The sequence below is a fragment of the Erithacus rubecula genome (genome assembly GCF_903797595.1).
Source record: "Erithacus rubecula genome assembly, chromosome: 4".
In the NCBI taxonomy this organism is placed as follows: domain Eukaryota; kingdom Metazoa; phylum Chordata; class Aves; order Passeriformes; family Muscicapidae; genus Erithacus; species Erithacus rubecula.
Window position 1 is genome coordinate 29,217,036 of NC_136686.1, and position 24,129 is coordinate 29,241,164.

Consider the following 24,129-nt stretch of genomic DNA (forward strand, 5'->3'; position numbering starts at 1 on the left):
CAAAACAAGCAAGTTTTAGTTTATGCAGTAAAAATACCCAGGCATTTGATATTGCTATTTATTTCTTTTTAAAAATTAGATAATTCTCAATGTAATATTCTAGCAACATGCTACTAAGCACTCTATACATTCCTTCTTCAGAATAATTCCAATTAGATCTTGGCAAGGATAAACCAAAGAAGAATTACTTTAACAGTACCAACCAGAGTTAAACCAAAGGAGAACTCCTCCCCTGAATCTGACATTATATTTATGTGAAATTGCACCACTCATATTTAATACTGTGTTGTCTTATATAACTATTCAAAAACAAGTATTTAATTTCTCTAATAGAAACACTGTCTGTATATTTTTTTCCTCTAATTCAGAATAACAAAATAAAAATTTCCATGGGCATTAAGAAGACTTTCAACTAGGGTTTCATACAGGAGGCTTTATAATAGTGCCTGAACCAGTTCTTCCACAGAGTTCTTGATTAAAATCTACACACTTTCAATAACTACTTCCAGCAGTGCAAATTATGTGTCCTCCAAAAAGTTTTAATGAAAACCATTTTAATTAAAACTGGTTTGACAACCTGAATATGCAAAGTCAAACCACAGGATATTAAATACTTTTTGAGATTTGTTTGCTTATCTACAAACAGAACTTCCTTCCAATATCCCATGGAGCAGAAACAATTGTGGTAGCAATTAAAAGATTTGCATTTGTCAGATTCAAGGTTACTAGTTAAATTATTCAGTCAGTTTTACTTCCAGCAAAGACAATCTCTTACAGGCATTTATGGTTTTGTACGTTGTTTCCTAAATTGTTTAGAAGCACACTCTTATAGTCTCTATTTTACAGTGTTGTGCTTTTTTACTTTTTCATCTGTACCGGTTTTTAGCTGAAAATTATTGTTAAATTTGTACAAATCACCCATAATTTAAACTGTATAATTACATTTCATGTAATCTCACAATTTCATTGGGTAATTAAGTGATTCTCTACAGCTTTTTTATCAAAAAAAAAAGCAATATACAACTAATGAATCCCAACAGGATTTTTCTCCCTCACAAGCACTGACATTACTAATTTAAATACACTGAACCAAGTCCTTGGGCATGTCTGGTGAGTTGTGCAGGTATCAGACATGCATGCAAAATGGCTCAAAGCTCACCTGTCACAAAGGGCCAGATCCTATATCAGGGCTATATCCTCTTCACAGAGAAAAGAAAAATAAAGTGTAAACATCTAAATTACATCAGCTGTACAGATACAGTGGATCTTCTCACAGCAGGAAGGTCCAGTAGTATGCCCTCTTATTTAAATTCTCCAGCACTTACTGTTTTATTTTAGGAGTGCATATGGGAAGGATATATGGAACTCTATAGCACCAGAGGATTACACTTAAAATCCTCTCGGGGCAAATTACACTGAATGTAGGGCCAGTTTAGGGCTGGTGTTTCAATTTTCAGTAGCTATACTATTCTAGAGGATCTAGCCTGTATCATCATAGTGCAAATGTAACCTCTTGTATTGATATCTTCTGGCAATAATCAAAAACACAACCTTGGAAAGAGAGGTACACCTTTTGTTAGTGAGGCAAGATACACAGACATCATTATGTACCCAGGCACCTTCTTTCATTGCTAAACCATCCACTTTTCAGAAAATATTTTAAAAATAACATTTTGTTTTGATAATATTAAAAGTAGATGATATGATTTTTTCCTCAGTAAATTAATAAAGTACAGTAAAAACTGTTTTTTTCAAAGTCATTTCAGTTTAAAATGGGCTGAGAAAAGTTGCAATGTTTAATGATAATTTCAGAATAGTCCCTGGTTCACAAACTTTTTTTTTTGTAATGAGAAAACTTTGTCTGTAAGCAAAAAAAAACCCCACATTTTCAAGTGATTTGCTGACAGTATTTTAGGTGCCACCACCACCTGCAGTTATGATGATGATGCTTAGCACCAACAGAACACTGTCCTATTGATGATCAACATTCATCCTCTTCATGCGATGAAGCAGGGCATCTTTTTCCATTTGGACCTCAGCAAGAGCCATTTTGGCTTTGGCTAGTTCCTGTTTGAGACATTCATTTTCTTCAATAAGCTGAAATTATTGGGATAGAAAAGAAAGCTATTAGTTTAACTCCATATTGACAACTTTTTCCATTACAGTAACTTTTAAAATACTGAGTGCTCCCATTCATTGCTGGGCAGAGGTTTGTTGAAGCCGAGTCAATTGCAACTGATTCTCAGTGAATGTACAACATGGAGAGAGTTGATACAATTAGCTCAAAAGGTGGGATACCCAGTGTTTTAGCTATGCCATTCCCATTCTGGAGTGGAATGGAAATGGCCCAAGATTCTGAGCTCTAGGAACACACTCTTACCAGCAAGAAAAACAGCCAAATTCATGTGTGGATTCTGCCATCATCCATTCAAAATATGGGTATGACTGATAGATCAGTAACAGCCAAGTCCCTTTTCTTTGGCAGTGGTGTTGTACAGGAATGAGGGAGATGGGGAGAAGAAAACTCCCTTCTAAAACTCCCTCTGATGTAAAGGAAGAGTCAGCATGCAGTGTGTTATTACACTACTTAGGAAGCAGTATTAAGTTGCTGAACCACACTATAATATCCACAGTCCATATTTCCATCTCACATAGATTTCTAAACAGAAGTGTATCACAGGCCCACCCCTAGATAGCCTTACAATTATGATTAATAATGATTGTAACATAATTTTCAGGGGGCAAGGTGAAGTCAAAATGAATTTTTAATACCTCATTTTTAAGGAAGTCAAATGAATCCCTGCTTGATTTAGAAGGTCTGTGTGTTTCCCAAGTAGTTTGCGTGGCTTGGTCCTGTGTTTTATGTTCAACAGATCCCACTGCTTGCTGCAATGTACCGCTCAAATTCTTCATCTTTGACACATCATTTACTTTTTGATTGTCTGTATTACAGAAATGGTGTGCAGGGATTTTGTCAATTTTGTTTTTTAAGCTTTATTCTTATCAGTACAAAATTAAACCCACCTAAGACAAATATACTTAAAATATTAAGTACATTGGTATTTTCCTCTCAAAATCAAATTCAAGAATAAAATTTAATTTAACTCATAACCTTTTAGAGGAAGAAAGAAACAATATGTAACTTCTAGCCTGAAGAAAATAAACACATTTTTATATTGACCTGTATCATCACCCCAGAATATGCACTCTGAATAATCAGAAATTTGAGAACTATTAATATTAACATATTGTTATTAACATATTAATATTAACATATTGTCTCCAAGTCTCTCGAAGACAGCATTTACATTCAAAAATATAGTGAGATAAACCTGCAGAATCAAGTTTTTAAATTAGAAAATAACTTTAATTGCTTGGCATCAAAGAAATTTTCTAGCATTTGTAACTGAAGTGCACTATAACATCTGTTGCACATCAAGGAAAGAAGTCAGGGTCATGGTTTTACAGTACTTTCTACTACTACCTGCAACACAAAACAACAAAGATGGTAGCCACCTTGGAAATCTGTAAAGAAAGGTAATTTTTTTGTTTGCTTTGTAGCAACAAAGGAACCCTAAACTTATCATGGTGAAGTGAATGAAGCATATCCTGATGACATTATAAGCATATTTTTATTTCTCCCAGGTTGATTCAGCTGTGGGTTATCACAGCCAATACACTATTCAAGAAGGTGACTACACTTAGAATTATGTCATATGGCAATACATTTACACTAATTAGCATCCATTATATTTTCATAATTAGTCATATATATGCACAAAGTAAAAAACAATAGGATTATAGAATTGAGATATCAAGGTGCAGGAACATACAAACCTCTAATGAGAAAAGTGCCATCATCATTTCTTTCTATCCAGAGTATGTCAATATGCAGTTTTATGGGTACCAGCTCAGACGCCTTAAGATTTTCGCGTGGACTGTCATCCTAAAAAGTACACATAAAAAAGAAACAGTTTACAAGGAAGTCAAAACATATAATCAGGATGTTTATTTAAACATAAGTGGATTTAATGAAACTTGAAAGAGAATGTTTCAGAGCAGAATTTTCAAATGGGATCTCCACTAAACTTTGGCTCCATTTTTTTTCCCCCCCAGGGATCGTATTAAAGGCTCAATATTATCTCTGGAGTAAGTCTGCTGAACTCAATATAGAGTTCGACTAAAATACTTCAAAGTCTTTTTACAGACATCTCAATAAGATTATACCCCAACTCAAGACATTTGCTAGCTCAGGAGCTCTCTGAGTCACAGATAAGAAGCCTGTGCTATATAGTATCTGATTTTCCCTTGAACTATTTGAAGACTGAATGGGTGCAGCTATCATTCTTGAGCAGATTTTGTCTTTTCAGAATTTAGTTTGGGATGGCACCAGCTGCAGCTTAGTTATACTACTGTATTTAACAGAAGAGAAAACTTCCCAAATTACTTCTCTGGGATCTCTCCTAGAAGTCTTTATACTTCATTATTCCTGTCTAACAGAATAACACAGCCAGTATAATCAGAAACTATACATATCAGCATTAAACGTGTACCAAGAAAGCTGCTGAGATACAGCTTCCAAAGTTTTCCTGAAACAGCACTGAGATTGCAGCAGAAAATGCAAACAATAAAATAATCTTTCTTAAATTCCTTCCTTGCCATGAAACACATTGCATCAAGTCTCAAGTAGAAGAAATAAAAGAACATACTGCATTGAATAGGCAATGCAGCACACATTTGAACCATATCTTCTCACTCTGTAATACCCAACAACTCTACAGAAATGAATCACCTCTATGTCAAATTCACAGTTTGTCAACCATCATGGGTGACTTCACCATGACTTGTGTGCACTGCTGAGTGAGCACTTTGGTGCTTTTGCTGCCAAGCAGAATCTTGTTGCCAGTTTATTATTGTACATTCCCCATCTCAAGCATCTGCTTTCTCAAGAACATTTTGCTTAAGTCTGCCTTCTTGCCAACAAGCCAGCACAATCCTAGTTTTAAATGCAAATGACTATATGCAAAGACTTTGCTTTTTGCATTTGGGCATTTGTGTTCGTGATCCACTGAAATCTGAGGAACAGATCCACAGCTCTTACAGAAAATGCTTATGCTAATCCTGTAGAGGAGGAATAGCTCTAAAAGAGTACCCAAAGATCCTCAGGGGGTGGAAGGGCTGCAGCACTGAGGAAAGGAATACTGATGCATTTTGAGTAGAACACAAGACAATTGCCTTTCCAGTCAATAATGATCTTGGCAGAATCAAGACACCTTAGCCCCACATGTAGAACTGGAGCTGCTCTTCCAATCCTCACCTTGTTCAAAGTTTATATGGGTGATTATTACTGTCCAAAGCAATATAATAATTGTATTTATGTTTGTTTGTTTTTCTGTTGCTCTACACCCCCCAAAAAAGTGTCCTTATTTTTATATTCAGCGGCTGTGCAGCACAGAACTCACTATCTTCTTTAAATGTTTGAAAGTCCCCCAGGAGACTTGAGCAGAAGTGTCCTCTTAATGTTACTATTTTAAGATATGGTGCTGAAAAATGCTTGTGTTGTTTAGTATGTGTTTCTGGTAGAGCAGAACATGAAATTTGGGTTGTAAGTAACAGTGTTCAAGTGGTTTATACTGGAATTCCATAACCTTTTTCCTTATTCTGTACAGAATTTTCATTGCAAGAACTATCTTCCAACTAGGAGAGAAAAATAACCTTTAAAATTCATGGTTTGTAGTTAGAAAACTGCATCCTTTGCTAAGGAAAAAAGCCCAACCAGAAAAACCCATATTGTGCCTCTAGAAGCTTGATCTACCTTACATGTAAAATTCCCAGACACTGTCACTCTACAAGAAAGATTTGGGAGAGGAGGAAAAAGTATAAAATACTAATTCATACAAATAGCTTGGTCATGCAGATAATTCCCCTCCAGGCATACCACAGAGCTAACCAAATCTATGGATTTTTAAATTGTTTTAGTGTTATCTAAACATTATCTGTCATTTCAGAGTATGACAGCAGTTTCTTTGAAGTTAACTGTATCCAGATTAGTAGTTTATCATCAAAGAAACAAGAAACAATTTTTTTAGAGGAGCCAAGTATCTCATTGTTAACATACTTTTAAATTAATCCTTGCATTAGAAACTTTTATCTTCATGGGCATCACTTCTGCGACAGTTTCATCTTCTAGAAAATGCTGAATGTTTGTGAGAGAAGATGTTAGAAATTCAGCACTGAAGTTCTCCACATGACACTGAAGAAACCCATTTTTTACAGCTAGCAGGGAATGTACAACAGCACTAGGCCCGCTTTCCCATCTCAGACTAATCTCAGGTGATGAATTAACAGGTCCAGCCACAGATTTATAGTCAGAACCTGTTGCAAAAAGAAAACAAATTTGCATTAAAATTTTGCAGTGTACAAAATATCAATTATGATGTAATTATTTCCACCTCTATTGTACAATTGATTTTCCAAAAAGTACCATAGAGTAATTATTCATAAAAGGCAGTGTTGCAAATACAGAACTTCAGAGCAAATTTCTAAGGATATCACTTCAAAGTACAAAAATAAAGAGTACATATAAGGGCTAGTACTTCACTGTGACAAGAGAAAGGACAATGCAGAAGTACCAACATCTAAAAGAAAAGAATTTGTGTTTCCTTGAAGCCTTGATGATGGAAAACCAATTATTTTGCATACTTCTCCACTAAATCCTTTAATTTCAATTCAGAAGAATATTAAAGTAACTTCTCTCTCTAAGGAGAGCAGGTATTTTCTTTGAAAGGCTGAACTTTCTGACTTAGGAGCCATAAGCAGCAATGCAGTCAGATAGGGAGTATGACCTATGCATTACTTGAGTGGCAATAGCCTTGAACGTTAAAAAAACTCTGGCACTTTCTTGCTAATTTCAGTATCTTTAATCAGTAAGGACAATTGCAACATTCAACTTTAAAAGTTCTAAAAACTGTAATAAACTAAAGTAAACTAAAATAAAAATTTAACCAGATGTCAAGGGGTTATCCATTAGCAGTATCCACTTCTTGTAGATAATAGTTACCCTGTGGGATTCTCAAGTCATCTCATCACTTATGATGGCTGACTTACTGAAATTATCTCTACAAGAAGCACAATCACAGTAACTACAGAAAAAACTTGAAATATACCTCAAGAAAGCAACTCAAGAAAAATTAACTGACTTATGTCAATTCATCATGCAACAGACATTGCCTAGAGCTACAGCAGCCTGACAATGTAATTGATTTGCTTTCCTATTTGTACATTAATTGGGTTCCTCTTCCTTCCTGTATAGTGTGCCAGTTCATGGATGACCTAGCACAGCAGTAGAGTCAGGACCTGTGCACTTATCTACCGGCACTAGAATCAGGCTAGGTGGACACACTGTCAATCTGGGCTGACAAAGACCAATGGCAAGATGAACATGAGAATCTTCACCCTCTGCTCTGAACCTCTCCCTTTGTTACCCCTGTGAATAGAGGTCTCCACAACACCAACAGCCATGACTCCATTCTTCAATCTTTCCAGTGTTTAAGAAGTGCTAAATCTCATATTCCCCTTCCCCATAAAAACTCACCCCAAAAACCAAGAAGACAAACAAAACCATACTGCAAGTATCTCTTTAGGCTCAGTCCAGACAGAAGTGAATAAACTACCAGCAGTCCAGGAGAAGGGATACTCTCCAGACAGAAAAACAATGACCACTCTGTTCCATGAAACTCTGCAACTCATTGGGGAAACTGTTTCGCTCAAGGATCCATATACTTCCCACACATACAGATAAATAAATAAGCAGTAGGTGCCCTAAGTATTTCTGCACCTGAAAAGAGTGCCTGTATCATTGCTAGAAGGACCCAAAATACAGAAGAGCAGAGGGAAAGACCACACATTCAGTGTCAGCCTTGAGTCAATTTTAGTTATCTTGCAGATACCTGAAAGGGGCAACCTCAAGGGAAGATGGAGTAAAAAATGCCTTCAAAAATTTGGAAGCCGCTGTGAACTGCTGTTGCTTTCTCACAAGCATGTTCAGCATGGTAAGACCTCAGTAAAAGCACAGCCCTCCCACAATACCTCTGCCATACTCCATCCTTCTTTTGGTTTTGCTGCCAGGCAAGACCAGATAAAGTTACAGTCCTACATTGAGCCCTGCAGGGAATTGCAGAGCTGCCATGTAGATCTCAACTTAGTCCTGCTTTTAGCCACATTCTTCCCTTTTTACATCTACTGCATTAGCAGTATAGTAGATTTTAATGGTTATTTTCATCCAGAACATCTTGTGGACTGTAATTATAACTTGAGTATTCACTGCATTGCATGGTTCCTCAGGTGACTGGTTTCAATTGTTAATGCAGCCCTTGAGAAGGTTTTATTAAAGGTGTTGAAGAGAGAGGTTGCTTTTATTGGGATATTATCATAGACGTTTGCTCACCCATTCTTTTAGTTGTGTTTTGTTACTGTTAACTCTTTTAAACAGTCTCTTTCAGTCTGATTCTCAAGCTTTTTCCAATAGAAATGAATATGAGACATGGGGAGCAGCAGCTGCAGAGGATTCCTGACAGTACAGAAATCACAGTGGAGAGAAAAGATAAGTGGAGAGATGTACATTACAGAATAGAAGTGACCAGCAATGCATAAAAAACCAAAAAAAGTGTTGTTGGCTCACCCATTCAGGTACCCACCAGAAAGAGAAAGGAAGAGATATGAAGTGGAAGTATTTGGAGATTCCAATCATGTTATACCCTTTCTATGCACAATGTAATTAGATGGTGCACAAGCCTGTCATTACCAGCATTATCATTATGAGAGGTTTGAGTTGTAGATACACACAAGAGCAGGAAGGTGGCACGTTCATATTATTTACTCCCTCTGGCTTTTACAGAGGATATGGCAGATAACCAGACATCAATTTGCCTGCTGTATGAACTGAAGGTCAGCCATGAGTCCTCCCTGCTGGACCTTCTCCTAGCCTTCAGATGCTTGAATACAACATCATGCAACAGCTGCTCAGTCAGCAGCTGCTGGCAACAGCTCAGCTTACCAGTAAACGGGCTTTTTAGTCAGGGAGCAGAGGCTACACCACCTCTGAGGCTGAAGCACCTCCTGAACAAAAGCCATGCTGATAGGAGGTTGGCATAAAAAAATGGCAGCCAACAGCTGCTATAGCTATTTCCTGGGAAAGGAGCTGAACCAGAAGCAGGTGTGTCAGGGATCTGCCCCAAAAACCCTACAGTGCAACAGAGCTTACATCCAGCAATCCATGTAGAAGGCTGGCAGAGGGGAACAAAGCAGACTGTGACATGAGCTGCCACGCCAATACACCATGCCAAGGAAAAACACCTCATCCATGAGAACTCAGTTTTCTGGCAAAGAATGTATATATTGTACTCATGCCCATGCTCTCTCTTCTCAAGAACAGCTCTGACAAGACACTGGTTGATCTAGCTGTGCAAATATTTGGCATGAAACTATACTCTTAGTATTAAGCTTAAAAAAACCAAAAAACCAACCAACAAAACTCCCCAAAAACCAAAACAAACAAAAACCCCAACTCAAACCAAAAACAGTTGTCTTTCTTTAAAGCTCCTATTTCCTGACAGATGAAATTACAGAAATTTTCTTAAACCATATATTATAAGCCTGTTTAAACTGTGTGTGTCATTTAATCTAGAGAAACTGATCTTGAAAAAAGCAACATTCCTTCAAAGGAAAGTACATTAAGCAAAGTACTATTAGAGTCCTAAGGGAGTTCCATCTTCACGAAACAGTAACAATGCAATGTGTCATGATTCCACCCTGCCAGCAACCAGGCCCCACGCAGCCTCTCACTCAGTCCCCACCAGTGGGATGGGGAGAGAATTGAAAGGTTAAAAGCCAGAAAAGTCATGGCTTAAGACAAAGACAGTTTAATAGAAATAACAAAATCCAAAAGCATAGCCTTATACCAGTCACTATGAAGACAATTAATTCTACTCCAGCCAAAACCAGCACATAATGCAGCTCACTTAATTTTCAAAAAAGCCAACTAATGACCAGAATTCAATGCTATGCACCTTTTTAACACATGTTCATACACAGTTCCATTTATTTATTCTTCCTTTTTAATATATGGCAATGAAGAAAAAAATCAGAGTTCTTAACCAGCATAAAAGGGATGCTAGTCTAACACAAAACTGTGTTTGCATTTTTATTTACTAAGAACAAATGTTTCCAGCTCCAATTTCACCCCACTGAATTGTTAGTTCTTACCAACAGTTTTGTTGCACAGATATTGTCGAACACCAATATTTCCTAGTTGGTTTGGTATCACTTGGTTGACCTGTAAGCATATTTCTGTGTCTTCTCCTCTGATGTCAATTTCACCATTAACACCAAACACTTGAAAAACCACAACAGACATCTGTCAACAAAACCCAGATAAAACAATATAAGATTATAAAATGAATTTACAGTGATAATTGTTTGTAAAGTATGTCTAAATCTTTTCCATCACAAAAGGAAAACAACCCTTTGTATCCAAACCCCTTACTCACAGAGAAGCACAAAGTTTTCTCATTTCTTCTTCTTTTCTTTTTGTACACATTGGTTTTATAATGGAGTGCTCAACAGCCTGTCCAAAGACAGACACTTGAATTTATACCCCACTGACACCAATCCAGAGCTGGCTAGGAAAGCCAAGGAACTGAGATAGAGTTTCCTTACTCTAGGCAGAAAGACATATGACCAACGTGATACCTGAAATGTCAGGTATCTGACATTACCTACAACTGCCTTCAACTTTATGCATAATCATAAGCACAACCAAGCACTTGCAGTGCTGAATCAGACCAGGTTAAAAAGCTAGGATAGGCTACTAAACTTGGGCTATCTGCATAGTAGTCAGCCCTTTTTCTCTGGTTACTGGGTGGCAGTATTTTTTTTTTTAAAGTAGAAGCCAGTTTTAAGTCAGCTTTGGTATCAGAAGATGTGTGCCCATCATCCTTACTACTATTTTGGGTTCATTTTTCTAATGAATCGAAAAATCACCTCTAAAAGGAGCCATTTTAGTCCTGGTTTAAGGTTTAATTTACAGAATCATGTATTCTAATGGAATACAATTATATTACCATTTCTTCACTAGTTTCATGGGCATTTTCTGAAGCAGCACTCATGGCATCTGGAGATGACCCATCACAATTTTCAGTCACTGTGCCTCCTTCGTGGACATTTTCTGATGGGCTTTGATAGTTTGTGGCTGTAATACCTTCCACATATATATCAGAAAAAATGCAAAGTTAGCACAGCATAACCTGAATCACTCCTACATTAAGAATAAAGTCAGTGTCTGTTAGTGTATGCACACATTAAGTCATTTTTTAACATGAGCTGAATGGCTTATTAAATAAATACAATTGCACTGCCAAATCCATTCCTCTTACAGAGAGAACTCTCTAAGTTCTAGATGCTAATCAAAAATAAAGCAGGATATAGTGATGAAACCAAAACAGCACTCTAAATGCATTGTTAAAAAAATCTGTGAAGGCATCTTTTAGCCTTCCAAATCAAATAATATAAATGTGATCCAGCCAGAAAAGAAAAAATTCCAAGTTGTGTACCTAAAATATGGCACAGTGCCTTTAGAGCAGATGCTTGTATGTTTAGAGAAGCAAGCTACATATATTTTCATTACAGCAATGACAATAGTGTTTCCTTGACAACTGGAAAGCATAGATACTTAACCTGCAGTTAGATATTGTTTAACAAGCTAAAGAGACATATAAAGGTTATTTAAAATGGAAAATGTATTTTATAGCATACTCCCACATAAGCACATGCAGGAATAGTCCTAAAATTCAAATATATAAGAGGCTTGCAAGTGAAGCAGACTTCTCATTATTCCTCTAGACTGAAGAGAAATACTACAGAAAAAAAATAACCTTTATGCAAATTAGAATTATCAGAAGAGAGGTAGCAATAATGTCTTCTTATTCTATTTCCTGACATGGGAAAATGATTTCATCAGTATATGCACAGATGAGCGAAAACTGGACAAATACCTGCTATTAGACAGTCAATAGCTGGAAACTACTCCTTAAGGGATGAGCTGCAAGGAGACTACCAAACCTATCTTCCTGGTAATTGGCATAGTGAGCATTAGTGAAAAATCATTTCTTTTTCATCCAATTCTAAAATGAAAGCTTCTTTACCACTTCAAATGTAACACTGATACTTGCAGCTAAAGCAGTTGTTTTTAAGCATGGCAAGGAACAGGTTCTGCTTAACTCAGATTTGCACTTCAATGCTCTTACTTTCCTTAACAGAGGAAAATTAAGTGCTTTTAAAATTAAATAGTGCTGCTTAAATAGCACACATTATTGCTTTCCCTTATTGAGATATATATATATATATATATATAATATAATATATATATATCATTATATATGATGAATACACTTGGTATTGATGGTAGAGTTAAGAGAAATAGTCTTGTAAATATACAGGATTTGCTAGACTAGAATCCTTTTAAGCATGACTTTAATAGCAAACAACATTTTCATGTATTGCTTGAAAATATTTTATTAAACCTACTTACCTTTTTCCAGAAAGCTTTGACTATCACTTCCATCACTCTCTATCAAATGATCCTCTAGCATCATACTATCAATAGAGATGGTATCCAGAGAGACTTGTGAAGGACTTCTCTTCATATTTTTGTAAGAAACAGAGAATGCAGGGAGGTTGGACGAGCAGCGTTCCTTAGGCTTAGCACTTTTAAAATATAAAGATATGAGGAAATGATCATTTAAATTAAATAATACATCGAAGACACTTTAAAAATTCCTCTAAATCAAGCAAGATATAAAAGAAAAAAATCTGATTATACGATAATCCTTTGACAGGAAGAGGAAAATATAGAAACAACATATATTCATCTAGGTATTTATGCCAATACTTCTCTCAATACATATTTCCTAACATTTAAACTAAAAGTAAATAGCTTAAATCAATTAACTAACACTTCATTTTAACTTTCACTGAATGCTGGATACTGCATAACTTCTTATATGCTTTAAAATTTTTCATCTCCTAGAACACAGAATCACAGAACAGCCTGAGTTGGAAGGACCATCGAGTCCAACTCTTAAGATGTTCCCTTCCTGACTGCTAAAAGTTGTAGAAATCTGTGGCCAGCAAGATTGCTAAATAATTTCAAAGAGTATGAAAACCGATTTAGTATTAAATCTTCTATACCTTGAAGAAGAGTGGGATGCAAACATTTTAACTGAAGTCACTTTGTCTTTGTTGATTTCAAGCTCTTCAGATTCTAAGGCAGTTTCTGTTTCCAAGTCAGCGACTTGGTTAGGACAGCCTTCAGTTGTGCCTTCCTGTTCATTTAACTTATTTGAGAATATGTTTCTGTCATCCTCTTTATCAATGAAAAATTCAGTAGAATCTTCTCTCTTATTTAGAATGGACACCAAATCCCTAGGATTCAAGCTATTTTTCTCACTTAGAGGTCCGCAGACCTCTTCTGAATCACTTCTACTAAAAAGTCCACTGCTTCCTCCTTCACTTGTGTCTCCCAAACCCTTATCTGATGCATCATCAGAAAATGACATTGCTTTCTGAAAATCCATATTACTGTCTGATTTAAACAAAAGAGGATCTATTAAAATTCCTTTATTAACTTCAGCATTCACAGGCTTGCAGTCATTTGCATAACCAAAATTAGTAATACCAGCTTCCACTATCTTACTACCAACTAATTTACTCTCTGAAGTAAGAGTTTCCCCATTTCCCACAGGGGAGAGTTCAGATGCCACAGGACTTCCTTCTTTCTCAACTGGGGATTTACAAGGGTTTCCCTGAGTCACTGGATGGAGCAGTAAGGCTACTTCTGCACTTTTCAGCAGAATCCCAATGCAGACATCTGTTTGCTTTGCAGGTTTTCCTGTCACTGCTTCTACATCCTTCCTTAAGTTTTCCAGGAGCAATACAAGAGATTCATGGAGGAACAGCAAAAACAGATACTGGTAGTGATTGATCTGCACGCTTACATGTTTTTGAACATGGACTAGAACATGTACATCTGCATCAGAGGAAGAGCTTTTAGAAAGCACTCCTGAAGTCTCAGACATTTGAATGCCATTGGCTGAGGGCTCCATCTCACTACTATAATACTCCTTTAAAAGTTTCTTACGTTGCAATCTATTCGAGAGATCGCTAGATTCACTTTTTGGAATGTTCAAGGCTGTCTGATTATGGGATACAAGCTCTTTTTGTGACTTTGCAAATCTTATTGGCTGGCAAATCCAAAGTGAAAGCGGGAAAGAGTCCACAAAGTTTATTGGCCGACCTTTCCCACTTTTTGTTCCTTCGTAATCTATCCAAAACTGGGAAAAATGCATGGCCCAAACATCAGTAGCTGCAGATGTCTTTAATGCATACTTATTCAATTCTGGAATGATATAACCTTTATAAACATCATGCATTTTGGTATCTTGTTCATGAGCATGTCTCTGGAAGATTGGATGTAAAAGATTAAAATTTTTGGGGGACTTAGGAAAAGTGGTGAAAGTTCTACTGAAAAATTCGGAGTCCTTGAAGTTCTGAAACACAGCTTCTAGATCAGAGTGTCTGCAGTTTGGTGAGCATCTGGTATTCGTAGCGATCATCTCTGAACTTTGAACGGAAAGTGCGCGAGGTTGATCTTTATGAATTTCAGGTTTGTTTTCAAATGGGATGATGATCTGCAAGGGAGAAATACATTTTTACTAGTTAAAAATACATAGGTTAAGAAGGTATACAATTAAAGAAACAAAATAATAGCCATGACAGCTGATACAAAGGAATATAATTATAGTTTTATGAGAAATCAAGTACAGTGACACAGAACAGGGGTAAGTTGGGCTCACAGACTGTAATTTATGTTCTCTTTCCCTTTTAAGAAGGATGCTGTGGCATCAATATTTGTACAAAAACATAAGGGTCTCAGGCTTCTCTTATCTGAAGATCTTAAATTTAGTTCAGCTATATTAGGCTGAAGTGGCTCATTTCTTCCACTCAAGCAGCTTGGTAGAATGCTTCTTAAAGTGTTTCCAAACTTGCAGCTTTGAAAAACAGAGAATTATAATTTGGAGTTCAATCTGGCATGTCTGATAGGTTTTTCACCACACCAAGTAGTACAGTATTTTATTTCTATATTAAGATACAAGCAAACAGTTAGATGTGCTAATGCAGCTAATACTCTTAACATTGCAGAATACAGATCAGGTATTTTTGACAGTTATCTAATATTCATAATACATTTGTTTCATCCGGAGAATAATAATATACTTCAACTCCTGAAGAACAACAAAATAGTTCAGCACACTGTATTTAACTTGCATATTTTTAGTGCACATTTTAAAGTAAACATATTTTATGCCAAATCCTGAATCTTAAATTGTTAACATGAACCTTGGCCACTCTAGTTTTGCTAATATCAGTGACACTGCCTTCTATCACAATATCTCCATTCTGAATCTAGAAAGTAGGAGCAAGAAAATCATCCCTAAAGACACTTAAAGATGGGGGTAATGAAGCTTCTTCACTTAAATACAAGGACTCAGAAAAAAAAACCATAAATAAAATAATTAACTATATGATATATAAACATCAATTTATCATTTGCTAGAATGAAAATAATGCTGTTAATACAGGGGTTAATATGAATCAAGGTTTAAGGTATGCAAGAATACTTTTATCCTCTCGTAGTTTAGTAGGCTACTCACATATAGTAATTCAGTATCAGATCAATCTGCTTTTGCAGATTTCCAGTTGTTTGCTCTCAATAACTATTTTAATTCAGTACAAACCATACCTTGTAAAGTTCCATTAAGAATGTAGCAAGAACTTACAAAAATAATAATTTCTCCTTATGCTGACTTTTTAGAAGCCTTGAAAATTTTCCTGTGGGCACCAGTGAAAAGACTCATTTTGCTCACCTCTGAGTCTTGGGAGCCATACAGTGAAATGCCCAATACAAACACTGGGTGGGAAATTTATCTGCTCAATAATCCTTTTTTTAGAAAGAAGGAGAAGACAAGGGAAGCAAAAACTTGATGTTGAGCTGCATTAAGAAGCACCACTCCTCTGGAATAAGCATACAGAGAACTCATGTACCTGAACTACACCAACAGCCAGCATGAAACAAAATGGTGAGAATGAATTTTGGAGAAGGAAATAAACTTTCAGATGAACTGCTTTCTCTACTCTAGGACATTCACCAACAAGACAAGAGTTTTGATTTAGAGTACAAGTATTAATTTTTCACTATTTACTTTTACTTTAATGCTCAATTTCTTTTTAGTTCTGCTACATCAAGTTTACTGACCGCAGGGGAAATAATTTGTTAGTACTCCCACTCAGGTCTTCAATACAAAACCAAAACACCAAAATACTCAAACCAAAATACCAGGTCACAGATGAAGGAGTACAGGAAACAAGATGTCTGTCTTCAAACAATCATATTCTGCAGAGTTTTTTAGGGAAGTGTTTTTTCATTCATTTAGGTACTTGTAAGAGAATAAGAAAACAAATAGTCTTCCAAAGAACCACAAAACCTAATTCAATGACACTGTACCTTTAGCATTAATCCATCCACTCTCACATCAACATGTTCATCTGATTTTGAATTGTCATTTAACTTGTACATGGCCATGAACTGAATAAGACTCTGTTTCAAATCCAACACAAACTGGTTTAGCCAAAGAATACTTCTCTGATCCAGGGTGAACTGTAAAGCATTCAGCTGGCCATACAAGTTTGGACATGGAACTAAAAGAGAAAAGAAAATTAAACCATAAGAATAAGTAAAATGTTTATGGGTTGGGTTTTCTTTGGTTTTTAAATGATTGCAAAATTACATTTTCATCAGTATTTTTAATCAGAGAAAGAACAGAAACCCGGTCCTTTAGTCTCAAGGAAGAATTAATTATTAGGGGATACCTGAAGTGATGCTTCTTTCTCTCACTCCAAGAAAGTAACTGAATTTTTGAGTGTAAAAAAACTAAGAATAGAATTAAGTATGAAGAAATGGGGAGAATATTCTCATTACAGAGGAAGGGTAAGACCATGGAAATTTGCTGTCCTCAAATTCCATCCCCAAGAAATCCACTAACATTTCTGTATATAAAACAAACCCAGCCACAGAGCATATTCCTACAAATAACTCCAGCAGCTCTTCATAGCATTTTAGGTATTACTGCAATAGTTTGAGTTCTTTTATGTAGTCAGACAGTGAAATTGCAGAAACAATATGTGGATGTTGGAGAATGAATAATTCATGTGCCAGTAAAAATGCTGCAAGTGTTTTTAGACTGAAAAACCATGTTTATAAAAAACAGTATTAATAGGAGTTTGCCAGGAGCAAGCACTGTGGAAATGGAGCAGTCTTGTGCTCTATCCATTTCAGAAAGCTACTACCTAGTTCCGAGCTTTGAACTTCACAAAGGTCAAAGTAACACACAAAACTTATGCTTCAGTACAAATAAAAAAAGAAGCCTTACTAGGAAAGTCCTTTCCATCTGGGTAGTAATATTCAGTGAATTCAATATGAATAGCTGGCATTTCTGGTGGAAGATAAAGTGACTTTTTATTGCAAGAGATCAGAGCTTTAGGGGAAGAACGACACTGGTCTGCTGTTGAAACCTGCAAATGATAAAAGATTATTTCATTAACACATTACATTTTTATGAATGATTAAGCATTTGTAGTTGCACAGTACTGTCCCTAATAAAGTAACATTCCACTGCTCTTGGGTGTAGGCTCCCAAACAAAACAACACCAAGTACAACACAAGGTGCTGAAAAACAGTGACAAACACTTAACTGCCTTGTAGCAGAAATGACTCACAGAGAACAGTTCACAAGAAAACTGTTTTAAAGGTACCAGATCTCCTTCCTTCATATGAGGCAAGAGGCAGCAGGTCACTTTCAAAGGTGTTCAGCAGAAGCCTAGAATAATCTGATTTTTTATTGCAAATACTACAGCTCCTGTTTAAACATTTATGCTTGGAAGCAGTGTATTTCCAAACAGTTTGGTCTAGATAAGGGATAAATAAGCTGGGTAAGTTTGGTAGTTCTTGTATTGTCATAAGAACAAATTCCAGAACACAGGCCAACTCTCAAACTGTATGTGAAGCAAGGTGTTCAGCATGCACCTGGCAGAGGTGTTTATGCTGGATATGGCTGAAGGTCTGCTTCACAGGAGAATCAAGACACACACAATGGAACAGTCATCTGTTTCCTTACAATGTAAATTATGAAAAAAATAAGAAATCAACATCTGATATATATTTGACCTTAAATTTCATTGAATGTGTCCTAGTTTAAAAAGTATGTTGCCAAAACAAAGCTTTTCCACTCAAGAGTTTGTAGGTCAAACTGCTAGTTTGAAATTACCCAGTGTATTAATATTGAATATATGATGATATCTACTAGAATGAGTTTCACTGGAAATAATGAATACATGACCTTTATAAGCCTGCTTCACTCTCTGCAGCTGTTTTCAAGAGGCAAACATATCTGTATTAACAGACACAAAAATTCAAGTAAAATTATCTATTTAGAAAAACAGCTTTTAGGAAATTGTATTGAAATAATGACTATTTAAAAACTGAAAATGTGTTTGTGTAGAGAGGAGGAGACGAGCATAAGGCAAGTGGAAACATAAACAGTACAAAAACAATAGTATAAAACCACTTCAGATTCAGATGAAGGCTCCTAGCAGCAATCTGCAATCTCCCACAACATCAGAAGTGATATGGCAGAAAAGTGTTGGAAATTGGAAAAAGAGTAAGCAGAAATCACAGTGACAAAGGACACACACTAAACATTTTTGTTAAGACCTGAAACTTAGAGTAGATTCTTCCATATCACCAACATTCTGCCTAATGGAGACACACTCCTCTATTTCACTTGCCTCAGAACAGTCAATCTGGACCACAACCAGCAATTAAAACAACTCATTCTAACAAAGGGAAGGGGGATGGAAATGGTAAAAGTATCTGCTCAAAATATCAGTGGAGAAGAAACAGCTGGAAAAGGATTAACAAAACCTCTCAACAGTTTTTATGTACTTTGAAAAATATAACAATAAGAAAAGCATGATACACAAAACCACATATTAAAATATTGGGCACATAAGATGGTACAATGAAAAGATCGAATTCCAAATTCATAATTTGGAAAACAATAGAACTTAGATCCAACACATAATTGTGACAAGATTTAACAAAGCAGAAGCAGGTCCATAAGGGTCTAATCCAATAATTAATTTCAATGGGCTTCATACTGTCCCTTAAAAACCACAGTTACATAACAGTCAAGAGTGGAGTAGGCCTAGTTTTACAAACTTAAAAAATGTACCTGATATATATTGAAATCGGCAAGTCTAACCACAATAGGACTAGACATCAGTTTGCCCTTTGGTTGTTGGGAAGATACAGAGGAAGCCCTAGATGTTCCTTTCAGTATCTGTTCCTTGCCTGTAAGAAAGAACAGTGATGGAAGCATTGAAAAGAACAGTCATTTTTTTCCTAGTTTTAGTGGAAGTACAGAATTGGTGGTGTAAACAAAATACCTGTTTGTAGGTTCTGAGGAGATACAGCAGGTGGTGATTTGGGAGGTGACTCTATGACCTGATCCTTCACAGCCTGCTTAAGCAATTCAACATTGCTTTTGAATTCATTTAATAATTCTTTGGCCCATCCACTTCTGGTTTTAGTGGCGTCACTATAATGCATCCAGTGATCACAGCTGTCTCCTGCAAATAAGAGAAATGGGGAAAATATTAGCCTGCTTGAAATTTTGCTTTTAACAGGGTAACAAGTTTCCACTATTTCACAAGTATTCTTCAAACTATAAGCTCATTGCATGCTGTAATTATAGAACAACAGCAGTCATACCAGACGTTAAAACAGAAGTTATATTTTCCATCAACCAAGTCTCAGCACTTCACGAAATCACTCAGAATATAGCATTGCCAGCTGCCTCATAACACCAACACTGAAAACATCATTGAGTATTTTCAGTTCAGAGAAACCTTACGCCACATTAATGTCATATGTGAGAACATGCAAAAAAAGTTCAATTGAAAAAAAAAAGTGAGAGCAAGTAACAGAACGATGTTCTCATGCTCACTTTTTCCAAGCTTATCTTTCCTGCCAGAACTGTGTCCTAAGAAGTTCCTGGTCCCTTTCCAGAAATGTATTCTTTTTGTCTTGGTTCTCTAGCACCTTTATGGCACACAAACAACAAGGTAAGTTCAAGAAGTGCTGCAGTACACACAGCCTTAAAAAACAATCCCACTGGAAATTCTTTTGTTCCTGTTTACAATTCCTACATGTTTATGTTGGTCAAGCACTCAAACACCTGAAAGAAGTTGTGATATCTTCAAGTAGTCCCTGTAAAGACATTCTACTAACCTGTTCAATAATAAGGATGCAATAACAAATAACTTCTATCATTTGGTACATCACTCTTTAAATATTACCATGTGAAAATTTACTTTATTTGGGACTTAATGAGTTTTTGGATACTAGGGATGAGCAAATATGTTTGCTATTAAAATAGGAAAATGATTTTGGAAAAAAAATGTGATTTCAAGTCTAAATGCAAATATTGCAGCATTAAAGAAACTTTTAGGATGGAGCTTATCACAAGAGATGACGTTTTTTTCCTACCCTTCTTTACAGTTACCTTTGTGGGTTACTATCATATTTAGAGCTAAGGAAGAAGAGGAAGGAACAGGGAAGAAACCAGAAAGGGAGCAAAATGACAAAGATGCATTTGACTAAGCCCATGACACTGGGATTCTCCAAAACAGGGCTAGCATGGGGTTACTCTAAGCACATGCACACAGACTCTCAAGGACCTACAGGACTTTGTTAGCAATATTACAGGGAAAGCTCCAACACTCCTTCTGGGAAGTGCCTCTGAAGTGCATGAACACTAATGCATGCAGCATCATGTGGGAGCAGGGCAGCCACACCCCTGCATGCAGCTCACGGACACGTGGTGAGACAGCACACCACTGAAACGCTGCAAGGGATGGACATGGCTTTTGGGGAGCACAGGAGGGCAAGCAGGGCAAGACCCAGTGGCAACAGATGGAGCTCAGCCTTGGGATGGATCATCAGCCAACTGAGTGTTTACAGGCAGGGAGCAGAGCACAGACCAACACGGATGACGATGTTGTGGATTTCTGCTCCAGACCATCTGATTAGGAAGATGATCAGACCCTGTTTCTTGTCACATGCTTTGTAATGTCTCCACTCTTAAATTTTTTAGATTTCTACTATAAATTATTTATTAGAAATATTTTATTTGTAAGAAACACTTCTTTGGAAATGGCTAACTTTTTTTAATAACATTTCTTAACAAAAGGCTATACAATTGAACCTCTACACACTGAGATTCTTGTTCAGCAAAATAATGTAAAAAGGAAAACACTGATTGGAAATGGACATAAAATGACAGATTTCTATATATGAAAAAAAACCTAAGAGATTGATTCTTGCTACTATCCAATTACTGAATTCACAGTATGCAATACTGCCTTCCTCTGTCAACACAAAATTCCCTTCATGTCAGAAATGTGTAAACTGTTTTGTTGACCAAACAAAACAGTGAAAAGCATTTGGCCTAAAAACAGCTCATTCACAGAAATTAAATTGTTTCCCAGGTTGTTGTTTTTGCATATAGCAGGAAGTAAAAAGGTGCATTTCAAATGGTTTGAGCACGATTTTCCAATATGTATACACGTACACACAGATTTTTTTTAGTTTTCAAGCAAGACAGTTACAGGTAGTTCATAAAATTCTAGCTTTCATACCTGCTTTGTGAAATGGATAATAGTCCACTGTTAAATAGCTGAAGGAAAGCTGCATAGCCCCTCCTGTAACACGTCTGTTTGGGTCTGTAAAACAAAACAATGCTTGGTCCTGCAGACATTGCATTTAGCATATTAGTTCTCATGTTGCTGTAATCCTTTAAACACCTAAAAGCTTCCTTCCCTAAAAAATCTGATTTAGATAGTCTTCACTGGTTTCTAAAGATAAGCTTGCAGAATTCTGTACTTAGTCCCTACTTACAAATTGCATGCTGTTTTCAATGCTACTAAAAAGACAACACTTTGAAAACATATTACTGCAAATTTTTTTAAACAAAACTTTTTACACTGAATACATGATTATGATCAGTCTTTGAAGTCAACATTTACTTTCAAAATACTATATAATATAATTTTATTTGACAAATATTGCAGTGAAGGATTCTTCTGAGAATCTTCTCCTCTGACTTTTTCCACTCTTGAATTTAAACTCCATGGCCAAAAATAAAGGACTAATAAAATGATCTCACTAGGAGTGACAAATTCCAACTTCAGTAGATATACAACATGTAAGGAAATACATCTCCAGCCAGTGAACCTTATGCTCTGGTATTCTGAAAGTGTCTTCCCTGATCAAGGAAATCCATTTGTTAAAACTACATTTTTCATACTCTTCTTCAGCAGACCTTATATGTTTCCATAAATTTTTCAGTGACTAACCATCTTCTTGGATATGCACTAATATCTCACTCTCTATGATCACTTTTGAAAGGCATGAAAAAAGTGCCTTTATTTGTCTTCTTTATTTCCTGATTCTAAATATGACTACATGCAATAGGCTTTTGTTAAAAAGAAGCAGTACAAGATTTACACACAAAATTTTAAGGTCACAGAACACTTGTTCCATTCTTTCCATGTGCTGCAGACCATACCAAATTGTCTAAATTAGTAACACAAAGAGAGCTGCTCTTTTATTAGTCTACATTTATAAGAGTATTACAGAAGCAGATCGTATAGTGACCCCTTCAAGCCACAAAAATGTTGCTACTGCATTCTTTATAACCCAGTTAACTTATAAAGGAAAAAAAACCAGCAGTAACAACCAGACTGACAGAATCAGTTCCTAGAAGAAAGAAAAAGTACAGAAGCTACTAACACTCTTAGGTTTTGCACTTACTCTAAAATAATTACATTTAATAATGAAATGATGTCCTAACAGAGCCACCTAAATAATTTTACATGAGTCCACAGACACTGGAAACAATTCCAACTATTCCTCTAAACTAAAGTCTCTTGACTTTATTGTATTATTATTTTCTCATTATTGTGTTCCTCAAAATGTCTCCCCTAAAGATGATTATGATTCATGGACATGCTACTTTAAAAAAAAAAAAAAATTACCTTTTTCTTTAGAATGGATGTCATCACATATATGTAGGTCCAAATGGGAAATTACTAAGTGATAGGAAGTTTCCTTAACATCAAAATCATTAAATAATTTTACTATTGCATCATTTTGATCAGGTGCTGCTGTTGTCTGGTGTGCTTTCACCTGCTGGGAGCTGGGCGTGGGGGCAGAGCTCTGAAAAAATATTTAGGCAATCACATCAATTTATAAACATTATAAATGTTTCTTTCAAGCATACATATCTGTCTACTTACACAAAACAGACACTTGAAACAAGGAAAATCTGCACAACATGCATTCCTCCTTGGATCATTGCTGAGATTAAAGTGTATTGGCTTAGACCAAAGCTAAGTTGAGCTAATGGATGTGTGCACTCTATTGCAGTGCCAGTGCATCCCCCATTCTCCCTATTCCTCACACTTCCTTACACTCCTGTCACTTGCAGCACTGGCATTTTTCTAACTTTTGTTGCAAGCTATTCAGGGAATTAAACCAACAGGGGGCTCCTTTCCGCTAACTTTGCTCCTCAAGCTACATCATGATAGGGTCAAACATGAGTCAGTGTCAGGTGACAGGTGAGATGCAAGTACAGGGCACTGAAGGATCAGAACCTCCCTGCTCAAGAGCAGGTAACCATTAGATTGCTGTGGCTAAACCTTCACACCCCAGCATAAAGCATCAGGGCCAGCACAGGAACTGAACTCTGTTACAGTACACTGGCTTTACAACTTTACAACTGACTGTACCCAGTAATTAATCATGTTTTATTTTATAGCACTTATCTTCTATCACTGTACTTGTCCTGCTTCTTCACAGACAAGAAGAGGTGCCTCCTCTCAACACTCACAAAGCCC

General features: G+C 36.3%; 1 protein-coding gene across 3 annotated transcripts in view; it reads right to left on the bottom strand.

The window, feature by feature from the left end:
• Positions 1-44: 44 nt before the first annotated feature.
• Positions 45-24,129, bottom strand: part of BLTP3B (bridge-like lipid transfer protein family member 3B) — a 47,010-nt gene continuing 22,925 nt past the window's right edge. For 2 of the 3 annotated variants that reach the window (XM_079304858.1, XM_079304859.1), the window contains 14 exons: positions 23,269-23,449; positions 21,871-21,954; positions 19,618-19,800; positions 19,404-19,522; positions 17,544-17,685; positions 16,619-16,812; positions 13,246-14,744; positions 12,587-12,762; positions 11,121-11,257; positions 10,264-10,414; positions 6,119-6,375; positions 3,838-3,946; positions 2,773-2,942; positions 45-2,097 (listed from right to left, as the gene is read on the bottom strand). In XM_079304858.1, the coding sequence (XP_079160984.1) occupies positions 1,972-2,097; positions 2,773-2,942; positions 3,838-3,946; positions 6,119-6,375; positions 10,264-10,414; positions 11,121-11,257; positions 12,587-12,762; positions 13,246-14,744; positions 16,619-16,812; positions 17,544-17,685; positions 19,404-19,522; positions 19,618-19,800; positions 21,871-21,954; positions 23,269-23,449 (3,528 nt within the window). In that variant the 3' untranslated portion in view covers positions 45-1,971. Of the gene's footprint in view, positions 2,098-2,772; positions 2,943-3,837; positions 3,947-6,118; positions 6,376-10,263; positions 10,415-11,120; positions 11,258-12,586; positions 12,763-13,245; positions 14,745-16,618; positions 16,813-17,543; positions 17,686-19,403; positions 19,523-19,617; positions 19,801-21,870; positions 21,955-23,268; positions 23,450-24,129 lie in introns of those variants that run through there. The other variant, XR_013774151.1, reaches the window with a different exon arrangement.